At 33.4% G+C, this 22,037-nt stretch overlaps 2 protein-coding genes across 10 annotated transcripts in view; both read right to left on the bottom strand.

Annotated features, from left to right (window-relative positions):
• Positions 1-22,037, bottom strand: part of LOC128996146 (zinc finger protein 239-like) — a 48,885-nt gene that overhangs the window by 4,208 nt on the left and 22,640 nt on the right. For 6 of the 9 annotated variants that reach the window (XM_054421275.1, XM_054421274.1, XM_054421276.1 and 3 more), the window contains one exon: positions 18,612-21,776. The exons of 1 other annotated variant lie outside the window; for it this stretch is intronic. In XM_054421275.1, coding sequence (XP_054277250.1) covers positions 19,504-21,270 — 1,767 coding nt within the window. In that variant the 5' untranslated portion in view covers positions 21,271-21,776 and the 3' untranslated portion in view covers positions 18,612-19,503. Of the gene's footprint in view, positions 1-8,118; positions 8,170-8,487; positions 8,532-18,611; positions 21,777-22,037 lie in introns of those variants that run through there. 2 more of the 9 variants (XM_054421282.1, XM_054421281.1) reach the window with 2 other exon arrangements.
• LOC128996148 (zinc finger protein 501-like) lies at positions 12,888-14,325 on the bottom strand. The gene has a single exon (XM_054421284.1). The coding sequence runs from the start codon at positions 14,220-14,222 to the stop codon at positions 13,518-13,520; it is 705 nt and encodes a 234-aa protein (XP_054277259.1). The 5' UTR covers positions 14,223-14,325; the 3' UTR covers positions 12,888-13,517.

Here is a 22,037-nt window from a genome sequence, read left to right as displayed (position 1 = left end):
TATTATAAACGTTTTTGTATGTGTTATGTGTATGTGTGAAGTAATTTTGACAACGGCTTGTGCAAGAGGATATGTTTGACATATGACGACTGAAGAGAAGATTTGAAAATGGGGTTTTAGCCCCGAAACTATAGTCATCAACGACAATATAGGACTGATTGACGACAGGTTAGTAATCTCATTTTATGTTATTTATTGTTTCTTTAGTGTGTTAAATAGATAAGTCTGTTTATTATGGTTGTCTTGACGAGACTTTGACTGATATTTAGAAGATGGGAGTGAATATGTGCTGTCAGAGGACGATCTGTGGAGGGACAGAATCTGACAGTACAAGTGAAGTGGGAGATTCAGAGGGTATTTCAGAAGGGGATCTAGTAAAAACAAACTTGACGAGTGAGTGATGAAGGAGTCAATGAGGTGCAAGATTTAAAAGGGATGGAAGAAGAAACCGGGGATCTCGTACTGGACGTGAGGAAAAATTCAAGATTCAAAAAGTCTTAATTCACACAGTACAAGGTTTTGTACATGAATACTATCTATTATTCCTTACTACCATCTTTTTAGATAACCATATTGATAAATACCTTGTCACTTACTTTATTTGTTTTAATACTTTTGTCAGTTTTACCAGTTCGTAAATCTTCTGTATTCCCCTTCATATATTTCTCGTAATTTCTCTGGTGGAAGGTGTTTAGTTATCTCAAATGTATATCAAATCTTTAGGAATGTTAGACATATTTTAAGCAATTTAAAACAGGCATTACATTAAAAACACAGTAAAACAAACTAATGCTTGTTTCTGTTACATTTATATTGTGCATCAATTAAAAAAACAGCTGATTTAAATCTTGAAAATAAACTGTAACAAAACACTAGCAAATAGTGTGGTAGTGGGTAAATGAAGAACTAATTGAGAGCGACGGAAAGTAAATTTTCAGCAAGGTAAAATCAGCTGATCGTTTTTCCCTCGCTCTAAATTAGAGCTTGGGAAACAACTAACTTACTTTCAATGATGTCAGCTGTTATTGAAAGTAGTTACTTTCGGCGTACAGTGATGTGAACACCTTTTTATGTGACTTGGTGTTTTAACTAATGTAACCAGGGCCGGATTTCCCAATAGGCCCGGTAGGCCCGGGCCTATGGGCGCAAGGTCCCAGAGGGCGCACGGCCGAGAGGATTTTTTTATATCTAAAAATGAAAATAAATAGTCTTAGTTGATAAAAAAAACTGCCTGTTTAAGCGTTATGATTCTGAGGTTCATAAGAAGAAATAATTGTTAGGAAACTTAAACTATTTTTCAGAACTACGCATCAATTTCGTTACAAATTTGGTAGCGAACACCGGTTATACAGGAGTAGGCTGTAGGGATGTTGACGTTGACGAGCGCCCCAGCGCAGCGGTACGCATCGTATTGCCACTGCACTGCCACTGCCAGTGCCACTATGCTGGCTCGGGCTCGGGCTCGGTACTATCTGATCAGAGTGATTAGGGGCGCATGCGTGGTAGACATTGTTACCACTCTTACTTCACAAAACAAAAGTTATTAACTAATAAAAATATATAATACGTTGTGTTGAATATCAAAACAACGATGAATTTACCTTTAAAATTTATGAAAAAAAATTAATTTCAGTTTGCATTAGATTTTAGAAAAATTCAATACCCTCCAAAGCAGCATCTAATGCTGTATTTTTCTCCTCACGCCTAAGGATCGGTATGGTTGGCCGGAATATTGCTCTGTTTTGCTTTGGAAATATAACCTAGATCATTGAATAGTCAAAGCCTAGATGCAGTAATTAAATATAACTCACTCAAGTCGACTTCTCATGACATTGTTAATTCAAAATTTGTCAATGTCTAGTTTATGTTGGTGACACTTGACGTTAGTTATCACGTAAATTTGTTTCTATTATTTTAGGGTTAGTTCTATAATGTGGGTTTTAATTGCTTTTAATATAAACAGGAGACGACATATTTTTAATGATTAGATTGTTTTATTTTGGATAAACTAGGTTTAAATATAGATAAAACGTACTTAAATAAAAAGAATTGTTTTCAGCTAGGCTAATCCAAAACGATGACAAATCTACTAAAGGAGTATGTTTAATCTATGGTATCACGTACTGTATGGAGTTCATGTTTTTGACCCTGAATTGGAATCAATGGCCATGTTTTTTTTTTGCATGAATGCTCGGTGAGTTGAGTTGTTTTGTTTCAGTCCCACGGCTGCCACGGCCACAAACGTCAGCATTAAAGGCATAAATTTGTTAAAGTGTTTAAGACGGCATTTTTTTGTTGATGCTAAACAAGTCAATTCTTAAAAAAAAAACTTGCAATGCAACGATTCCGACGAAGAGTGGTATTCAAGCAATTAACTTAAGCCTATGGTCGTGATATAGTTTTTAATAAAGGTTTGAAGGAAAGTAACTGTGACCAGACTTGGAGGCGGAAAATTGTTTTGGGCCTAGGGGCGCAAAAATGCTAAATCCGGCCCTGAATGTAACCTGAATTTGGTTCATGTACCACCCGTGCACATGTTTCATGAGGCTTCTACAAACACGAATACATAGTAAAAACACTCATAAAGACTTCTAAATGCCGTTTTTTTTGTGTACAATCACTATAGTAATGATACACTCCCACCGGTGTCAATGTGGTCATGATAAGCTATTATTTTATAAAGAAATACCATTCTGGAAATGTAAGCTAGGCCTATTAGTTTTGTCATTCTTTATTTTGTTTTTGTAATTTTTTGCTATGTTTTGCACAATATACAGTTTTGGTTTATTAACATTATTAGTGCGGTCCACAAGTTTGGGGCTTACTATTTTGTTGACCCGGGTCAACAAATTAAATACCATACATTTGGCAAAATAACCACTTAGGGTATAGATATTTACATGAAACTTGGAAAGAAGGTATTTTACCAATTTTAGGTAAGGTAGGCTACTTAGAACTAAGCTGTATACATGAAACTTGGAACGAAGGTATATCAACATGTATTCTATAGATGTAAAATTTGGTAACGATTAATAAATAATTAGGTACGTATTTTATTAACCAAAACCGCCGTAAATAGCCTAGCTTATTTTATTTTGTTGACCCGGGTCAACAAATTAAGTACATTTAATACTTTCTTTCTATCTTATTAAATGGGGACCATACAAAGTATTTGGCAAAATAACCACGTAGTATAAACATGAAACTTTGAATAAAGGTATATCCACATGTATTCACTAACTATGTAAAATTTGGTAACAATTAAAAAAAACTAGTGTCCCTGTTGCTCGAATTTGAGCAATTGCTTAGTATTACAGGCGTTATTTTAAAACGAATAACATCCATGATTTCTGATGACTTTAAAAGATTCGAATCAAAGATTATGGAAATACTCAAGATGTACATAACAGATCAATATAATCAACATTTCTTGTAAAAATCTAATCATTTTTCCAAAACTGCCGTAAATAGCTCATTTTATTTTGTTAACCCGGGTCAATCGCCAAAAAAAGGTAGGTACTTAGAATTAAGCAATATACATGTAACTTGGAACAAAGGTATATATCAACATGTATTCTACACGTATGTAAAATTTGGTAACAATTAAAAAAGATTTAAGTATTTATATTTTATTAACAAAAAACTGCCGTAATTTGACATACGAGTAGAATACATGTGGTTATACCTTTGTTCCAAGTTTCATGTAAATATCTACATTCTAAGTGGTTATTTTACCAAATGTAAGTTACAGTACCTATTGAACTTGTTGACACGGGTCAACTAAATGGGGAGTTCCTACATGTTTTTCATAAAACGTGCATTTATTATGGGTAGACTTTCCTAAGCGGTATCCCAAAACACCGAATGAAAATATCGTATCGATTATTCGATACCTATATCGATTAAGTTAAGTTTATTATATTCGTTTAGGCCCAGCTTAGTTAGATTAGGTTAACCTAAATAACCAAACTTGATATATTGAATGAAATAATTGATATATTGTACCAAATTTGATGTAAAATAAGCATCAAATTTTAAACGCGCGTGAAACCAGGATCAGCTGATTAGACATAGGCGATGCACCCACAATCCCCTATGACGTGGAGAGGGAAACTCTAAGCCAGGCAGGGCCATTTCTGTACCAGTGTATTCCCAGTGTTCCCATCCGTAGGGTAAGTTTGTAAAGTCGGGTCGTGTAAATCATTCGTAGTTTGCGGTGTTGGCCAAAATTTAATTTTCAATAAACCTTGAAGCATATATCCCGTAGGAGTATAATCGCTACACGTTTGAAATTAAATCAAGTTTGAAAAATCCTTTCATCTGTTACCAACTAACACCGACCACATTCGAAATTTCACGTCGTCTTTGCGCCAAAATTCAATTTGTCCACGTTTATAAAAGCTCACCCTCATCCGTATTCCTTTTGTGTTTCCCAAAGTGTTTGTGTTGGACGTCCATGTAACTAGATTTATTTATTTCATTGTATTATTGTTATAACTATTTACAAAGCGGGCCGTACAGTGTTATTTTTCACTAGCTGTGTGCCCGTTCTACGCACGGGGATCTTATAGTAGTCAGTTGAAACCTTCTTAGGCTATAATAAGAACAGAAGTTAGTTTGCATATTTTCAGATATGCTGGCAAAACTATTATAAACCTTCGCAAATATAGTATCTGACAGTTTACAAAAAAAACGTTTACAGTTAAGAACTATAGTTCATCCAACCAATTAAATGTGTTAATCAAGTCCCGAGGTTATTGATCTCTTGGTTTTGGATTTTCTCGTAAGAAGTTATCGACAATCAAAGTTATTTCCCATTACTTTATTTGTAAACAACTTTTAATGTAAACTTATTGGTGTCAGTTTGAAAAAGCAGCCTGATACAAACAACTTTTTGTTATATAATAGATTATGTATTCTCTAAACAATGATTGGTATTTCATTAGAAGGAAATGTGACAAAAATCACATAATATGCTGGGTTTTTGGACGTTTGTAATTTTATTTCTTAAGTAGGGAGGCTGTATATTCTAGGGTAAAGTACCGGTATCAAGGATCGTCGTCGAAAAGGTTGTTATGAATAATTGGGTAGGCGTAAGTAGCCAAGAGATGGGCTATGGGCCTATTGGCTGTATGGTCCAGAGATTGCATCACACAGTGAGTAGGAACAGGAAGTGACACATTGGAAAAGCGAGTTTAGCATCTTAAACCGTAAACATCTATTACAATCTCCCACTGCAGTTTTGATTTTTTACTTTACACAACCGCCATTGAAGCGCCGTCAATGAGTGGAAACCTTGTTTGTAAGCTATTGGTGACGGTCATTAATAAATTTTAGTTTCCCAGCCCTATACAACACTGATTCAAGGTCTTCTTTCTGGCTATCAAAACTCAAGAACAATTTTATACACACAAAGAATCTCTGGTTCCTGACCTGGATGATGCCTAATTATTCAATTTCACTTACAGTTACACTATGTTATTGCACTTGTGATTAATTAAATCCGTTATGTAAGAAAAACGTTTTTAATGTCACTTGGTTTTGCTTTCAAAACGTGATTGAAAATGATTGCGGTCTTTGTAAACAACTTGAAAACATATCAATGACCGATACAAAAAATAATCTTGATCCTACCAGCTGTTCGTTATTTCATAGATGAATATGTGATAAAAATTGGACGAAAACTTGACAAAAATCGCACGAATCTGCATTTTTGAACGTCCGTAATTTTATTTACAAAGTAGGCCTAGTGAGGCCATATTTTAATGCCTAAAGACACTCTCGCCAATCCAGTGAATACATTGAAATGACTTGGATCTTGATAGATACTCTCGTTTTCCTGGAGAAGATAGCGTAAAATGCCATTTTGAATGTTACAGACAGACAGACAGAAATTTAGATGACATTTGTTTCGGCTTCTTTAATGTAGGGTAGCCTATAAAACGTAAAAGTAACCTAAAATTATGATTCTGAGCAATGTACAGACAAAACTCTAATTTTTTATATATAGATGTCATATTTTGTCATTTCCTGTTTCCATGTCGTCAGATTTAGATTTCCATAAGTGAATTTTGTATCCATTTTGATCTAATTATTTGGTAGTAATACATAGACATTGTTATAGTTTATACTTTTATACCTACTTATTTTCACTTTGTATACTCATTGTATTTTCAATTAAAACGATTTTATAAATACCTATGTGATGTGGAAAGCGAAAAGGGACCTCTTGTCGGCAATCCAAAATTTTCAGTACGTCCGATATAAGTAATTAAGGTCAAAAATTTTGAAATACGCTTTTTTATCGATTGTTATACCTTATTTATCATAGAACAGGACAGTATTGGTTGAAATATAGAATTGAAGACATAAAAGGTCTAAATAAATAATTTTGTTAGCCTCTGCTCTGCATGGTCTGAGAAAGGTACCTCTTGTCGCTCAATGTTATTTCGCCATAACAAACAAGATGAGGTGCCATTTCTAATATTCACTTTATAAACAGACTTTAGTCCAAAAAATGAATTTTCCTGCATTCTAGAGGAAATTTAGAGAACTAAAACTAAGTTAAGGAGAACACGATATCTCACAAATTTTGTAGTCCCGACAAGAGGTCCCTTTTCTGAAATGCTGTTTTTACGACATGCTTCAATAAAACAATTAAGTTATTTAGGTAAATGAAAACTACCGGGAGTTAAGAGAAAAATTGGTTTTTTCCTCCAAAGAGGACATTATAAGCTTTCTTTTGATACCAAAATTGTTTCTTAAATACGAAAAAAACAGTTTATAATGCGTATTTGAAACTTTCAAAATAGTTTTTCTCAAAATGACCCTTTTCCATAACAAAATTTCAAAGTCCTATAACTTTAACAAATAAAATTGTATAGATGCATGGGACTTGCACCAAGTGATTCAGAATTTAATAAGGAATTTTAATATATATATAACTCAAAATCAAAAATTCCCAACAAGAGGTCCCTATAAATAGGTAGGGATTTATTTGCTTTCCACGTCACATATATAGGCCTATATTTGAATTTATCAATCATCTGCTGGTCCTCTTAAACCTTTCTTATTTCAATTCTGGTAATAGTCCCCTATACTTCATTCAAACAGGTCAGAGTATAATATTCATTAACAAGCCACTAAGTACAAAAGATATACCTTGGGTACAACACTATAATTAGAAAAATAGAGTCAGTAGAGTTTTAAGATTGTTTTCAGCTTTAGAATAATTAAACAGTAAGTTAGACCTACCAGGGACATTTTCTAAGGACTTCTGGGGATATTTTATTCCATAGGGCCCATTTTTATTTAACATCAAGCTTCCACTGCCAACGCTCTGTTAAGTAATATTTTTATTCACTTTGTTCTTCCAACCCAGGGGCAAACAAGATTGGTAAAGAACCAGTCAATTGAGAGATGTTTGAGAGCATAGTGTTAACTTATAAGTAAAGAAATCTTTATATTTCTTTACAAGTGAAATATATTTGAGTATACCTATATATACTTACTCAAATATATAAGAGCAATGTCTTTTTTCTTAACAATATTGATCACCATGTTCATTCGGCTGTTTGGGATACCACTTTCTACCCTTTATTTCAATGCTAGGCAATAACTTAGGCCAGGCCTAATGAAAATTCCCGTAATCATCTCTAAACGTGTTAAGATGGTTTTTTTTTACAATTAACATGATTTTACAGAAATAACTTAAACATAAGTAACACTACTTGTATAGATCGCCAATATAGCCTATCATTTGTTAGTTTTGATGTAGCCTAGGCTACCTATCAAAAAATAAAATATCAATACCGGTAACTTAAGTTAGGGAAACAATTATCGATAATAATGAATGTTTCCTAAGAGTATCAGGAAAGTAGGCCTACCGTTTTATATTTCATTTTTCCATAACTCTAAGCTATAAGTTAATCAATCTTCTTGCTAAAGAACTACAGTAAGTGTATTAGGCCTAACTTAGTTGTTGGATACTCTAGTTACAAACTAGGTTAAGTTACTTAACTCCTTAGACCTTAGGCCCTTCACCTAACAATCAACTAGGATAAATCAATTAGATTAAATCCTGATGCCTTACATGGTACCTATTACATTTATAATTACCTGTAACTGGCCTTGTTAAGGTACTTCTTATAGTAAAGCATTTAAGAACTCCTAGCCTAAGCCTACTCAATAAAGGAATTAGGAAAACAAAACAAACAATGGTTTACAGTTAACAGCTGGAGCTGTACCAACCAATACCAATTTGAAGTACCTGGGGTTTAAGTAATGAACTCAACTTGGACTCGGACTGGGCATTGTAACCTAAGAAAAGGGAAAAATGAAAATTAAAAATAGGAAATAGATTTCTAAATAAGTAAGATATATGTTTAATGTTAAAGACAATTTTTAACACCAGTGTTTGTTTTCTTGAAAAGTATTTTAATAACTAATTGATTACTCGGGCATAATGAAAAATAAAATTTAACATACTCCTTGTGTTGTGTTGGGTAGTTTGTCTATGACGTAATTCCTTCCACCATGATTATCACCATAGACTAACCAACACAAGGTAGTATGTTTTATCTATGTTATCACCTACTCGCTTTGAATCCAGATCCATGTCGCTGTCGCTGCCATGGATAAATTTAATAAATTTATGTTCATAAATTTTAATTTTAATTAACGAGAAATAATGAGCTGGTGTCACCAGTCTGCCATGTTATCTTATGGGACGTCTGGCGCTAGACAACACCACTTGCAATGTTGCCAATTCTACAAGGCTGCGGCCTGTAGTTAAAGGTGACTCACGTCAATGAGTCACCACGACAACCCACCACCACCAGTTTTTATCATAAGTGGCGGGTTGTCTTGAAGCTCCATGTTTGATGTCAACCCACCCCTTTCGTACGTAGGCGACAACGTGCAACCCCAAACCCGCCACTACTTTTGCAAGGTGGCGGGTTGACGTGTACGCTCAATGTTCGGTGCCGTCAATCCGCCACCTTGTAAGTAGACGTCATCCAGCCACCACACTAAAGAGGTGGAGCATGACCTCCTATAACTACTATAACAGGCCGTGGTCTTCAAAGTGACAACGTCTCAAGTAGGGTTGTAACAGCTGTTTTGTTTGGAAGCAGCTAATGGTATTTGTGTATTTAAGAAAGCTTGGTTACTGGACTATGAAAATATTGACTCTACTTTAAATGTACGGATATAGATTTTCAATTCTGTATGTTTTCATCCTACTAATATCCTACTAATATTATAAATGAGAAAGTTTGGATGGATGTATGTTTGTGACAAGTGAACGCGAAAAATACTGGTCGGATTGGGCTGAAATTTGGCATGATGATAGCTCACAATCCCGATTAACATATAGGCATATTCTTATTTCAAAAATCCTTTCGGGCTCCGCCCCAGTGGCTCTGGAGTTTCCCATGTTAAACTTATGAGAAATGGAGTTATTGAATCTTAACAGCTGTTTCAACTAAACAAGTTGGTTCTGTTCTATGATGTTCAATAGCATTAAAGTTACAAGAATTACCAACAGGGTGCAGCACTATTATTTCTTTTACATTTATTATGACAACAGCTAATTTGCAACCAAAAGGTGAGTGAGCGTAGCGAACGAACTTCAACCTGGAGGCGAGTTAGCGTAGCGAACGAGCTAACCTGAAGGCAAGTGAGCGCAGCGAACGGGCTCCAACCTAAAGGTGAGTGAGCGTAGCGAACAAACTTCAACCAGGACGTGATTGAGCCATGCGAACGAGATACGGTAATCTTGAAAATTAAGAAGTTAAACGGGGCAAAGCCCGTGGGTTACAGCTAGTTTTCAATATTTTAATAAATTTTTTGTTCATAAATTTTAATTTAAATCAATAAAGTGCGAATTAATGAGCTGCAGCTGATCTGTCTGCCATGTTATCTTAAGCCGGGTTTTCCTAGACGGGGAATCGGCGAGCGGAGAGTGGAACGCGGAGAGCGGACTCCACTTGTCTAAGGCAATTTAATGTTACTGTTTTCCTAGAAGCGGAGCGGATTGCCATCAATTCCGCTCTCCGCGTTCCTCTCTCTGCTTCCGCGCCTAGGAAAACCCAGCTTTATGGGACGTATGGCACTAAACAACCTACTTGCGACGTTGCCAATTCTACCAGGGGCCCATTTCATAATAAAGTACAAACTAATATTATTAGTAAATCAGCTGATCGCCCAATGCAAATCTAATGGAAATTACAAGTTACAAGTTGTAACTTGTAACTTGTAGTTTATTATGAAATGGGCCCCAGGCCGTGGCTTGGAGCACAGATAATATAACCCTTGGAGTTAAAGGCGGCCGTGGGTGAAGAGAGGACAACTCACCACCATGCACTCTGGCCGTTAACCAACTGGATTTTTATTCTGTAGGCTAATAAGAGAACTTTAAGTATATGTAACTTAGGCCTAGAACCTTATCATCAAATTGAGGAAACACCGCCATATTGTAAAACCTATCAACGTTATGTAAAACCTATTGTTGGTTCTATTAAATTCAATCAATTCTGTTTGTAATTCCTCTAATAAATCTCATTTTGTAACCATCGATCTCTATTGGTACAACAGTAGTAATAGAGATCGATGATTGTAACTTATCAAACTAATGTATTTCTAAAGTAATACAATAAGGTAATACCTTAATAAGGTCGATTCACACACATCAGTTACGGAACGTCACAGTCCAGTCACTTCAGGCACGTCACAGTTAACAAAAATATTCTTTAATGGATTTTCTATCGCGCTATCTACACTTATACGTTGCAGTCCCGTCAGTCGCTTTACCGGCATCCGTCAGTTAATTTCAGATTTCTTTCCACCGATACTTTTGGATTGTTCGGACCTGATGGACCGGTTTAAGGTTGGAAAATAGTGTTATTGTTGTTTAAATGGTTGTGTTTATATTTTGAGTACTGTTTGTTACAATCAACTAACAAGATGGACAATGAAAACTTGATAGAATATAGGTTTATAATTTAAAACTTTTGACTGTAAATTACTGTGAATTTTGGAGACGGAAGACTGACTGAAACAAACTGACGGACTATTGACTGAGAAATTGCGGATGCAACTGAGACTGAACTGTTACTGGACTGTAACGGAACTGTGACTGAACTGATATGTGTGAATCGACATTTACGTAAACGAAATTTGCTCCCCATTTATTTCTTATGAGAGTTAAATTTTGTTTCTCTTTTCGGAGTTCGTTTCGCTCTTCTACCTGTCTGATTTTCATGATTTAGGTCTCAAATTTAAGGTATGGATGCAAAGATTTCACATCAAGCATCAGCATATATTTATACAGGGTGGCTGAAAAGTAACTTGCACCCCCCTTAACTTTTCAACCATTTGAGATATTTGAAATCGGTTTGCGGCAACCTTCTTAGATATGAGAGGCTACAATAATTATAGTCAATTTTGAAAATTTTGCCCTTAGGGGTAGCGGGGGTAGGGGGTAGCTTAACATTTTCAAATGACAAGTATAGTCAAGTTTGGTATCATTTTACAGGTCTTGACGAAACATAAACATTGACGTAAAGAAAACCAAAATCGGCTCACTAATAACAAAATGGCGCCCTAAAACGTTTCAAATCCAAATAACCATGAGGGTGGCAAAAAATGAACTTGCACCCTCTTTAACCTTTTAACTATTTGAGATATTTGAAATTGGTTTGCGGCAACTTGTTTCGATACGAAGGGCTACAATAATTATGATCAGTTTTGCAAATTTTGCCCTTAGGGGTAGCGGGGGTAGGGGGTAGCTCAAAATTTTCAAATAGCAAGTATAGTCGAGTTTGGTATCATTTTACAGGTCTTGACGAAACATAACAAACAACATAAAGAAAAAAGAAATCGGACCATTAATAACAAAATGGCAGCTAAAAATGATTGAGGCAATGGTTATTTAAAGTAATTTTGAACTGCCATTTTGTTATTAATGGTCCGATTTCTTTTTTCTTTATGTTATTTGTTATGTTTCGTCAAGACCTGTAAAATGATACATGATGATACCAAACTCGACTATACTTGCTATTTAAAATTTTTTAGCTACCCCCTACCCCTGCTACCCCTAAGAGCAAAATTTTCAAAACTGACCATAATTATTGTAGCCCTTCGTATCCAAACAAGTTGCCGCAAACCAATTTCAAATATCTCAAATAGTTAAAAGGTTAAAGAGGGTGCAAGTTCATTTTTTGCCACCCTCATGGTTATTTGGATTTGAAACGTTTTAGGGCGCCATTTTGTTATTAGTGAGCCGATTTTGGTTTTCTTTATGTCAATGTTTATGTTTCGTCAAGACCTGTAAAATGATACCAAACTTGACTTTGCTTGTAATTTGAAAATTTTGAGCTACCCCCTACCCCCGCACCCCTAAGGGAAAAATTTTCAAAATTGACTATATTTATTGTAGCCCCTCATATCTAAGAAGGTTGCCGCAAACCGATTTCAAATATCTCAAATGGTTGAAAAGTTAAGGGGGGGTGCAAGTTACTTTTCAGCCACCCTGTATAATCCCAGTCGGCTTATACGTAAACGAAAGTTGCTCCCCATGTCATGTCTTACGGGAGTTAAATTTGTTTTTAGTTTTTCGATTTCGTTCGGCTCTTCTACCCGACCGATTTTCATGATTGAGGTCTCGAATTGAAGATATGCACGCCAAGATTTGCCATCAAGTATCGGAAAATTATGAACATAAATTAAAAACAATTAAATTAACAACATATAAACATTAGCTCATTAGTGTATATGATATGACAGTTACAATGCGGTGTTTTACAAAATCTATGTGTTAACAAAAAGCCTATCGTTTCTATAGGTACGAAAGAAAAAATTCAAACTTGTTATAAAGGTTTGTTTTATTAGTTTTAATAATATTAATCTGCCAAAAAATATGACAATTTTAGCGTATTGTTAAAAAACAATATGTTAATTTTGGTTCAAAAACTTTTTTGACAAACAGAAATTTTATATATATTATCTGGTTGTTTTTTAGGCTAAACTAAGAACCTCGTCCATACATCTATATATACAAAAACCTGACAGTTTAACAATACAGTGTGTGTTCTCTCTGGGGTCAATAAAAAAATTTAATCTGAACCATCAGGTCTCACTGTTACCTTGCCATCTACCAACATCCTTTTTCCTTAAAAGGGGAATTTGCCAAAACCAGAAGAATACAACTAAGAAATAAACAGTTCAAGATAAATCACTGCTATTTGTAAAAACATGTCATAACCTTGACCTAGCATTTCATCTTAACAACATTTTATCAAGGAAACAAATGAACTAATATTGTTAAGTATTTCATTGCATCAAATAAAAAGAATCAAGAGTGTGGAAGTGTGCCTTATAAGGTCTCGCTCCAGCATGAACCCTTGTGTGATGACCCCTCAAATAATCTTTTGTTGCAAAAGTTTTTCCACATGTAGAGAACTTATAAGGTAACATTCAGATTATAAAAGATCAAAATTCAGATTATAAGGTAATATTCAGATTCTTGTTCTTATTTTCTCCATAGTATGAACCATTGTGTAATGAACCTTCAAAGCGCCTTTGGTTGTAAAAATCTGTTCACATATAGAACATTTATAATGTCTCTTCCCTCCAGTATGAACCCTTATGTGACTTCTCAAATCATCTTTTGTTGCCAAAGATTTTTCACATGAAGAGCACTTATATGGTCTCTCTCCAGTATGAACCCTTGTGTGATGATCCTTCAAAGTTAGTTTTGCTGCAAAAGATTTTTCACATATAGAACATTTATAATGTCTCTTCCCTCCAGTATGAACCCTTATGTGACGTGTCAAATCATCTTTCGTCGCAAAAGATTTTTCACATGTAGAGCACTTATAAGGTCTCTCTCCAGTATGAATCCTTGTGTGATGTTCCTCCAAAGTTTGTTTTGCTGCAAAAGATTTTTCACATGTAGAACACTTATAAGGTCTCTCTCCAGTATGAACCCTTGAGTGATGAACCTTCAAAGCTAGTTTTGTTGCAAAAGATTTTTCACATGTAGAGCACTTATAAGGTCTCTCTCCAGCATGAACCCTTAGATGACCCTTCAAACCGTCTATCCTTGCAAAACTCTTTTCACATATAGAACACTTATAAGGTCTCTTCCCTCTAGTATGAACCCCTATGTGAGCCCTCAAATCATCTTTTGTCGCAAAAGATTTTTCACATGTAGAGCACATATATGGTCTCTCTCCAGTATGAATCCTTGTGTAATGTTCCTCCAAAGTTTTTTTTTGCTGCAAAAGATTTTTCACATGTAGAGCACTTATAAGGTCTCTCTCCAGTATGAACCCTTGAGTGATGTAACTTCAAATACTCTTTTGTCACAAAATATTTTTCACATGTGGAGCACTTATAAGGTTTCTCTCTAGTATGGCCCCTTGTAAGATGATTCTTCAAAACGTCTTTCCTTGCAAAACTCTTTTCACATATAGAACACTTATAAGGTCTCATTTCTCCAGTATGAACCCTTTTGTGATACATAGATATGTGACCCGTCAAATCACTTTTTGTTGCAAATGTTTTTTCACATAAAGAACAGTTATAAGGTCTCTCTCTAGTATGAACCCTTTTGTGGTGACCCCTCAAAATGTCTATCCTTGCAAAAGATTTTTCACATGTGGAACACTTATAAGGTCTCTCTTTAGTATGGACCATTGTGTGATGTTTCTTCAAAACGTTTTTTGTCACAAAATATTTTTCACATGTAGAACACTTAAAAGGTCTCTCTCCAGTATGACCCCTTGTATGAAGCTTCATCTCATTCTTGGTCAGAAAAGTATTTTCACAAATATTGCATTTATAAGGTCTCTCACCTGAATGTCTCTTTGTGTGATGTATCATATTACTTTTCAATTTAAAGGATTTTCCGCATGTATTGCAATTAAAAGGTCTCTCTTCTCCAGTATGAATTAATGTATGATTCTTTAAATACATTTTGGCCGCAAAGGATTTTCCACATATAGAACACTTATAAGGTCTCTCTACTGAATGGACCAATGAGTGTATCTTCATATAGCTTTTGGATGCAAAGGATTTTCCACATGTAGTACATTTGTAAGGACCCTTCCCAGAGTGATTTAACAAGTGACTCTTTATTTGATGTATTTGGGCAAAGGTCTTTTCGCAGACCAAACATTTAAAGGGATGCTCGCCAGTATGTAATAATATATGAGCTTTTGACAATTGTTTTGAACAGATCATTCCACAAAATAGACACTTGATAGTATGCATTTTAATGTGTTTTGGTACTTTTGTAATTTGGCCCTTTCTTGTTTATCAGTTAAGCTAGTAACTATTCGGAGGGCCAAACTAGTTAGAAAACCTTGTATGACAATTGAAATATCTTCCTTGTTTGGATTTGCTAAATGTTTAGCGGTTACATATAGCAATCTAGATAAACTTTAAATTGTCTCTTGCTCATAAAACTTTTATGCATATCAGAGATATTACAACATATTTGAGGGATTTTTCTGTCTTCTCTAGTATTTTAAGATACATAATAACATATAAATTATTAAATTGAATATGCTTTTCTTCATATTTTTTACAATTATTATAATTTAAATTCTAGTTGTACATTCTAGTTAATTACTTCATTTGTTCTTTGAAGTTTAGTATAAGTATTATTTTAAACTGTTGTTCAAACAATTATGTCAGAGATTAATTCTATTAGTTTCCTTGCTATAAACTGAATTTCTGTTTTCTTATACTTGGGCTCTTGGATTATTATTTCTGAAAAAGATAATGATTTATTAGTCACATTAATCCATCAAATTAACATAATTTTTTTGTATGGAATTCCATAATAACTTTGACTACTTCTTTTATTAGCTAATAAGGTAGATTTCAGTTATGTGTCAGTCAATGAATTTTATGTGGATGGAACTTAATGTATTGATTAATGTCAATGTGATACTGATAATTGTATTGTATAAAACAAATTAAGAATGTATCCTAAACTATACAGCAAAAAATATTTATTGTAGGCTAACTGTAGCTGAATACTATCATAATCATACGTAACTCGTAATATTTGTTTAAACATTAAAAACTATCAAATCAAACTATTCAGTCAATTGTAACTATTGTCAAAACAATTATTTTCAACTGATTGTCAATTGGGTTTCCATATATATGTGTATAGATTGTTTAATAGTATTATTTTCCAATATAATTGATCTAGTTTTTTCCTAGAAAGAGAGTAAAAAAATGTGAATAAAAGTAAATTTAATGGGATAAACCAGGATTTATTAACATAACAAAAAGATATTGCAGAGCTTACAAAATAAGCAAAAATGTCTGGTAATATAGAAATGATGTATCATTGTAAACTCTTAAATACAAATTATGAAAGTAGATTGATCAAGGCGGCAAAATCTTTTTACAATCAACTCATAAATAAATCAGAAAATGTTAGTAAGAAACCGTGGGAGATGATTAATTTTGAAACTGGTAATAAATCTAAATGTATTAAGGATTCTCCTCCTGAAATTAGAATTAACGATTAGGTGATAGCAGATCCTCTGAGCATCTCAAACTGTTCTAATAATTACTTTGTTGAGGTATTAGAAAATTTTTTAAACAGTACCCCAAATAATATTTAATTGAAAGACGATCAAAATATAAGTAGCTATCTGGATCAAAAAACTATCATAATTCCTTTCAAATGAAGGCCGGTGAATGAAGATGAGATAGAAAAAATAATTTTAAGTTTAAAAAACAAATCATCTGCTGGTCATGAGTACCCCTAGAACTATGTATTCAAATACATAGGAAAATCATTGTTAAAACCACACAGGTCATTAATAACTGATATTTTCCCTGGCTACTTAAACATTTCTAGAATTATACCCATTTGACCATTTACAAAACCCCTGCCGCAGCAAACCTGCAAACTAAGCGAATTTCTATTTACCTGGTTGGATTTTCAATTAAATATATAAATAACATGAGGTTTAACAAACCTGGGTATGCTGCTACAGGAAGGGAAATAAAGTGTGTTTTAGCAAAATAAGAATAGCATAGTAAAAAATAAATAAATTGGCCAAGTTTGATAAAAATATATCCATAAACAAGCAAACTAAAACAATTCTCCATAAGAATAACATGGGAATTTTAAATTTAAATTTTTTTTAATAAACTCTGTAGCCAATAACCTTAGAAAAACACTTCAATATACTAAATTATTTGTTTTTATGCTCTTTAAAACGGTTTAAATATAAATTTGGGAATTTTATGTTTTAAGGGTCAAAATTGAGAAAATCCAATTTTTACCCCATAAACCCCTCCCCCATAGACCCCAATCCCATGTGGTCCAATCATGCTGATTCGCAAACTCATTAAGTTTATTGCACCCTACACCTTATTATAGCAAATTTTATCAAAATAAAAAAAAATTATTCAAGTTATCACACTCACGGATATATATATAAAATATATATATATAAATTTTGAGCAAGTATATTGGTCCCGGGCCCAGGTCTTACCGTGCCACCTACAGTAATAGTTACTTCACTATTCGGAAATTCGCTAATGTATAATCAATTGGTTGATCATCATTATTATAACAAACTCTTTGACAAACAACAGCATGGTTTTCATAAGGGTAAATCTACTACTACTACTTTTTTAATTTTTCAGAAACTGTTATTGATGCTGTTGAAAAAGTAAATAACATAGTTGATATTTTTATAAATTTACTAAAAAGCTTCAGGTATTTTTAACACTTCTTTAAATTGGTTTAGATGATATCTTTCAGAAAGAGTGCAATATGTAGAAATAATGTCAAACATCCAAAATCCGCCAACCAGGTCCATACTTGTTATAGATTTTGGATAAAGATATGTATCAGAAACTTTACTATTAAACATGGAGTTCCTCAAGGCTTCATTCTGGGGCCTTTACTGTTTATATGTTATGTCCAAGGAATGACTTCAATTTTGTAAATTTAAAATTTCCATGTTATTCTTATGGAGAATATGTAAACTGTTGTAGTTAGCTTGTTTATGGATATATTTTAACGAAATTTAGAAATTCTATTTATTTCATACTAAGCTATCAACATTGCAATAAAAAACACACCTCAAAATCACTTACTAAAAGTAATGTTATTTGAATATGAAATAAATCTGACTATTTTTACGGAATATTTTAGTGGAAATCCAGCCAGGTAATTGGAAATTCGCTTAGGTTTGATGCGGCAGGGATATTTAAATAAGAATACTCATAAGAATAGCATGGAAACTTAGAACCCCTGTGGGGCATAGTCATATAGGATTTTCACAACCTTAATATGCCTATGTGTTTCTTAAAACAATCAAGTATCTCTCTGCAAAATGTTAGCTTAATCAGTCAGTAGTTTTCACATGATAGAACTTCAGAGTTATACACAAACATCCATACTATCACATATTTATAATATTAGTAGGATTATATTACTATAAATTTATATTACAGAAAAAATAATCATCGTAGACAAAACTAGAAATTTATTTTACATAAAATGTATAATAAATGTGAACTATTTTCTTAAACCTATTAATAAAAAAAAAAATTATAATCTTAGCAACTCTATTTTCCCTTAATCGATTATGTTGTTTGTTTTTGATATACAGTTATAGTTTAAAACATTAATTCCTATTATGATATAATAACAGTGCAGTGTATTACAAAAACTATGTGTTAACAAAAAGCCTAGGTGCTCTATTAATAAGTACAAAAGAAAGATTCAACTTTAAAACGTTCAAAATATATGTTTTAAATTTAATTTTATCTCAGCATAATCTGATAAAAAAGATAACAATTTTAACATATTGTCGAAAACCCATGTATTAATTTTGGTAAAAAATCTTTTTTGACAAACAGGTATTTTATATTGATTATCTGGTTGTTTTATGGGCTAGGAGCCTCATCTATACATCTATATACAATTAAAAAAACGTGACAAATTAACAATACCGTTTTTGTTATCTTGGAGGTCAACAAAACAAAAAGTTAATCTGACCCAGGTCTCACTGTTACCTTGCCATCTACCAACATTTATAGCTTGTTTCCTTAAAAGAGAAATTTGCTGAAACCTGTAGAATACAACTAAAGAAAAAACAGTTCAAGATAAAACACTGATATTTGTAAAAACATGTAATAACCTTGACCTAGCATTTCATCTTGAGTAATGGGTCCCAACAATGAAAAATAAGTCAGGATTATGTCAATTTTTTTTTTTTAAGTACCTACAACTTGATAAAATTGTATTAACAAAACAAAAAAACTACTATTGTTAAGTATTTCATTGATCAAATGAAAAGAATCAAGAGTGTGGACGTGTGCCTTATAAGGTCTCTCTCCTCCATGAACTCCTGTGTGATGACCCCTCAAATAATCTTTTGTTGCAAAAGTGTTTTCACGTGTAGAGAACTTATAAGGTACCAACATTCAGATTATAAGAGATTAACATTCAGATTATAAGGTAATATTCAGATTCTTTTTCTCTTTTTCTCCTGTATGAACCCTTGTGTAATGAACCTTCAAAGCGCCTTTGGTTGTAAAAATCTTTTCACATATAGAACATTTATAATGTCTCTTCCCTCCAGTATGAACCCTTATGTGACGCCTCAAATCATCTTTTGTTGCAAAAGATTTTTCACATGAAGAGCACTTATATGGTCTCTCTCCAGTATGAACCCTTGTGTGATGATCCTTCAAAGTTAGTTTTGCTGCAAAAGATTTTTCACATGTAGAACACTTATAAGGTCTCTCTCCAGTATGAACCGTTATGTGACCCCTCAAATCATCTTTCGTCGCAAAAGATTTTTCACATGTAGAGCACTTATAAGGTCTCTCTCCAGTATGAATCCTTGTGTGATGTTCCTCCAAAGTTTGTTTTGCTGCAAAAGATTTTTCACATGTAGAACACTTATAAGGTCTCTCTCCAGTATGAACCCTTGAGTGATGTAACTTCAAAACGACTTTCGTCACAAAATATTTTTCACATGTAGAACACTTATAAGGCTTCTCTCCAGTATGACATCTTGTGAGATGACCCTTCAAAACGTCTTTCGTTGTAAAAATCTTTTCACATATAGAACATTTATAATGTCTCTTCCCTCTAGTATGAACCCTTATGTGACGCCTCAAATGATCTTTCGTCGCAAAAGATTTTTCACATGTAGAGCACTTATAAGGTCTCTCTCCAGTATGAACCCTTGAGTGATGTAACTTCAAATACTCTTTCATCACAAAATATTTTTCACATGTAGAACACTTATAAGGCTTCTCTCCAGTATGACATCTTATGAGATGACCCTTCAAAACGCCTTTCCTTGCAAAACTCTTTTCACATATAGAACACTTATAAGGTCTCATCTCTCCAGTATGAACCCTTTTGTGATACCTCAATGTGTGACCCGTCAATTCACTTTTTGTTGCAAAAGATTTTTCACATAAAGAACAGTTAAAAGGTCTCTCTCTAGTATGAATCCTTATGTGGTGAACCCTCAAAATGTCTTTCCTTGCAAAAGATTTTTCACATGTAGAACACTTATAAGGTCTCACTTTAGTATGAACCATTGTGTGATGTTTCTTCAAAACGTTTTTTGTCACAAAATATTTTTCACATGTAGAACACTTAAAAGGTCTCTCTCCGGTATGAGCCCTTGTATGAATCTTCATTTCATCCTTGGTCAGAAAAGAATTTCCACAAATATTGCATTTATAAGGTCTCTCACCTGAATGTCTCTTTGTGTGTTGTTTCATATTACCTTTCAATTTAAAGGATTTTCCACATGTATTGCACTTAAAAGGTCTCTCTTCTCCAGTATGAATTAATGTATGACTCTTTAAATACATTTTGGCCGCAAAGGATTTTCCACATATAGAACACTTATAAGGTCTCTCTACTGAATGGACCAATGAGTGTATCTTCATATAGCTTTCAGATGTAAACGTTTTTCCACATGTATTGCACTTATAAGATCTTGCTCCTGAATGGACCAATGAGTGTCTCTTCATATGGCTTTTGGATGCAAAGGATTTTCCACATGTAGTACATTTGTAAGGACCCTTCCCAGAGTGATTTAACAAGTGTCTCTTTATTTGATGTATTTGGGCAAAGGTCTTTTCGCATACCAGACATTTAAAGGGATGCTCGCCAGTATGTGATAATATATGAGCTTTTGACAATTGTTTTGAACAGATCTTACCGCAAAATAGACACTTGATAGTATGCATTTTAATGTGTTTTGGTACTTTTGTAATTTGGCCCTTTCTTGTTTATCAGTTAAGCTAGTAACTATTCGGAGGGCCAAACTAGTTAGAAAACCTTGTATGTCTATTGAAATATCTTCCTAGTTTGGATTTGCTAAATGTTTAGCGGTTATACATATAGCATTCTAGTTAAACTTTAAATTGTCTCTTGCTCATAAAACTTTTATGCATATCAGAGATATTACAACATACTTGAGGGATTTTTCTGTCTTCTCTAGTATTTTAAGATACATAATAGCATATTAATTATTGAATTAATAAGCTTTTCTTCATATTTTTTACAATTATTATAATTTAAATTCTAGTTGTACATTCTAGTTAATTAATTACTTCATTTGTTCTTTTAAGTTTAGTATAAGTATTATTTTGAGCTGTTGTTCAAACAATTATGTCAGAGATTAATTCTATTAGTTTCCTTGCTATAAACTCAATTTCTGTTTTCTTATACTTGGGCTCTTGGATTATCATTTCTGAAAAAGATAAGTATTTATTAGTCACATTAATCCATCAATTTAACATCATTTTTTGTATGGAATTCCATAATAACTTTGACTACTTCTTTTATTAGCTAATAAGGTAGATTTCATTTATGTGTCAGTCAATGAATTTTATGTGGATGGAACTTAATGTATTGATTAATGTCAATGTGATACTTATAATTGTATTGTATAAAACAAATTAAGAATGTATCCTAAACTATACAGCAAAAAATATTTATTGTAGGCTAACTG

This window comes from Macrosteles quadrilineatus, unplaced genomic scaffold (genome assembly GCF_028750875.1).
Source record: "Macrosteles quadrilineatus isolate MER2022 unplaced genomic scaffold, UCM_ALF_1.0 Scaffold_6__1_contigs__length_79288215, whole genome shotgun sequence".
Classification (NCBI taxonomy): domain Eukaryota; kingdom Metazoa; phylum Arthropoda; class Insecta; order Hemiptera; family Cicadellidae; genus Macrosteles; species Macrosteles quadrilineatus.
The sequence above is the reverse complement of the archived record's forward strand: the minus strand, read 5'-3'. Positions and strand labels throughout refer to the sequence as shown.

Bases quoted from the DNA above. Each gene is read 5' to 3' on its own strand.
- LOC128996148 (XM_054421284.1), bottom strand. From the start codon at position 14,222: ATGTGCTCTACATGTGAAAAATCTTTTGCGACAAAAGATGATTTGAGG.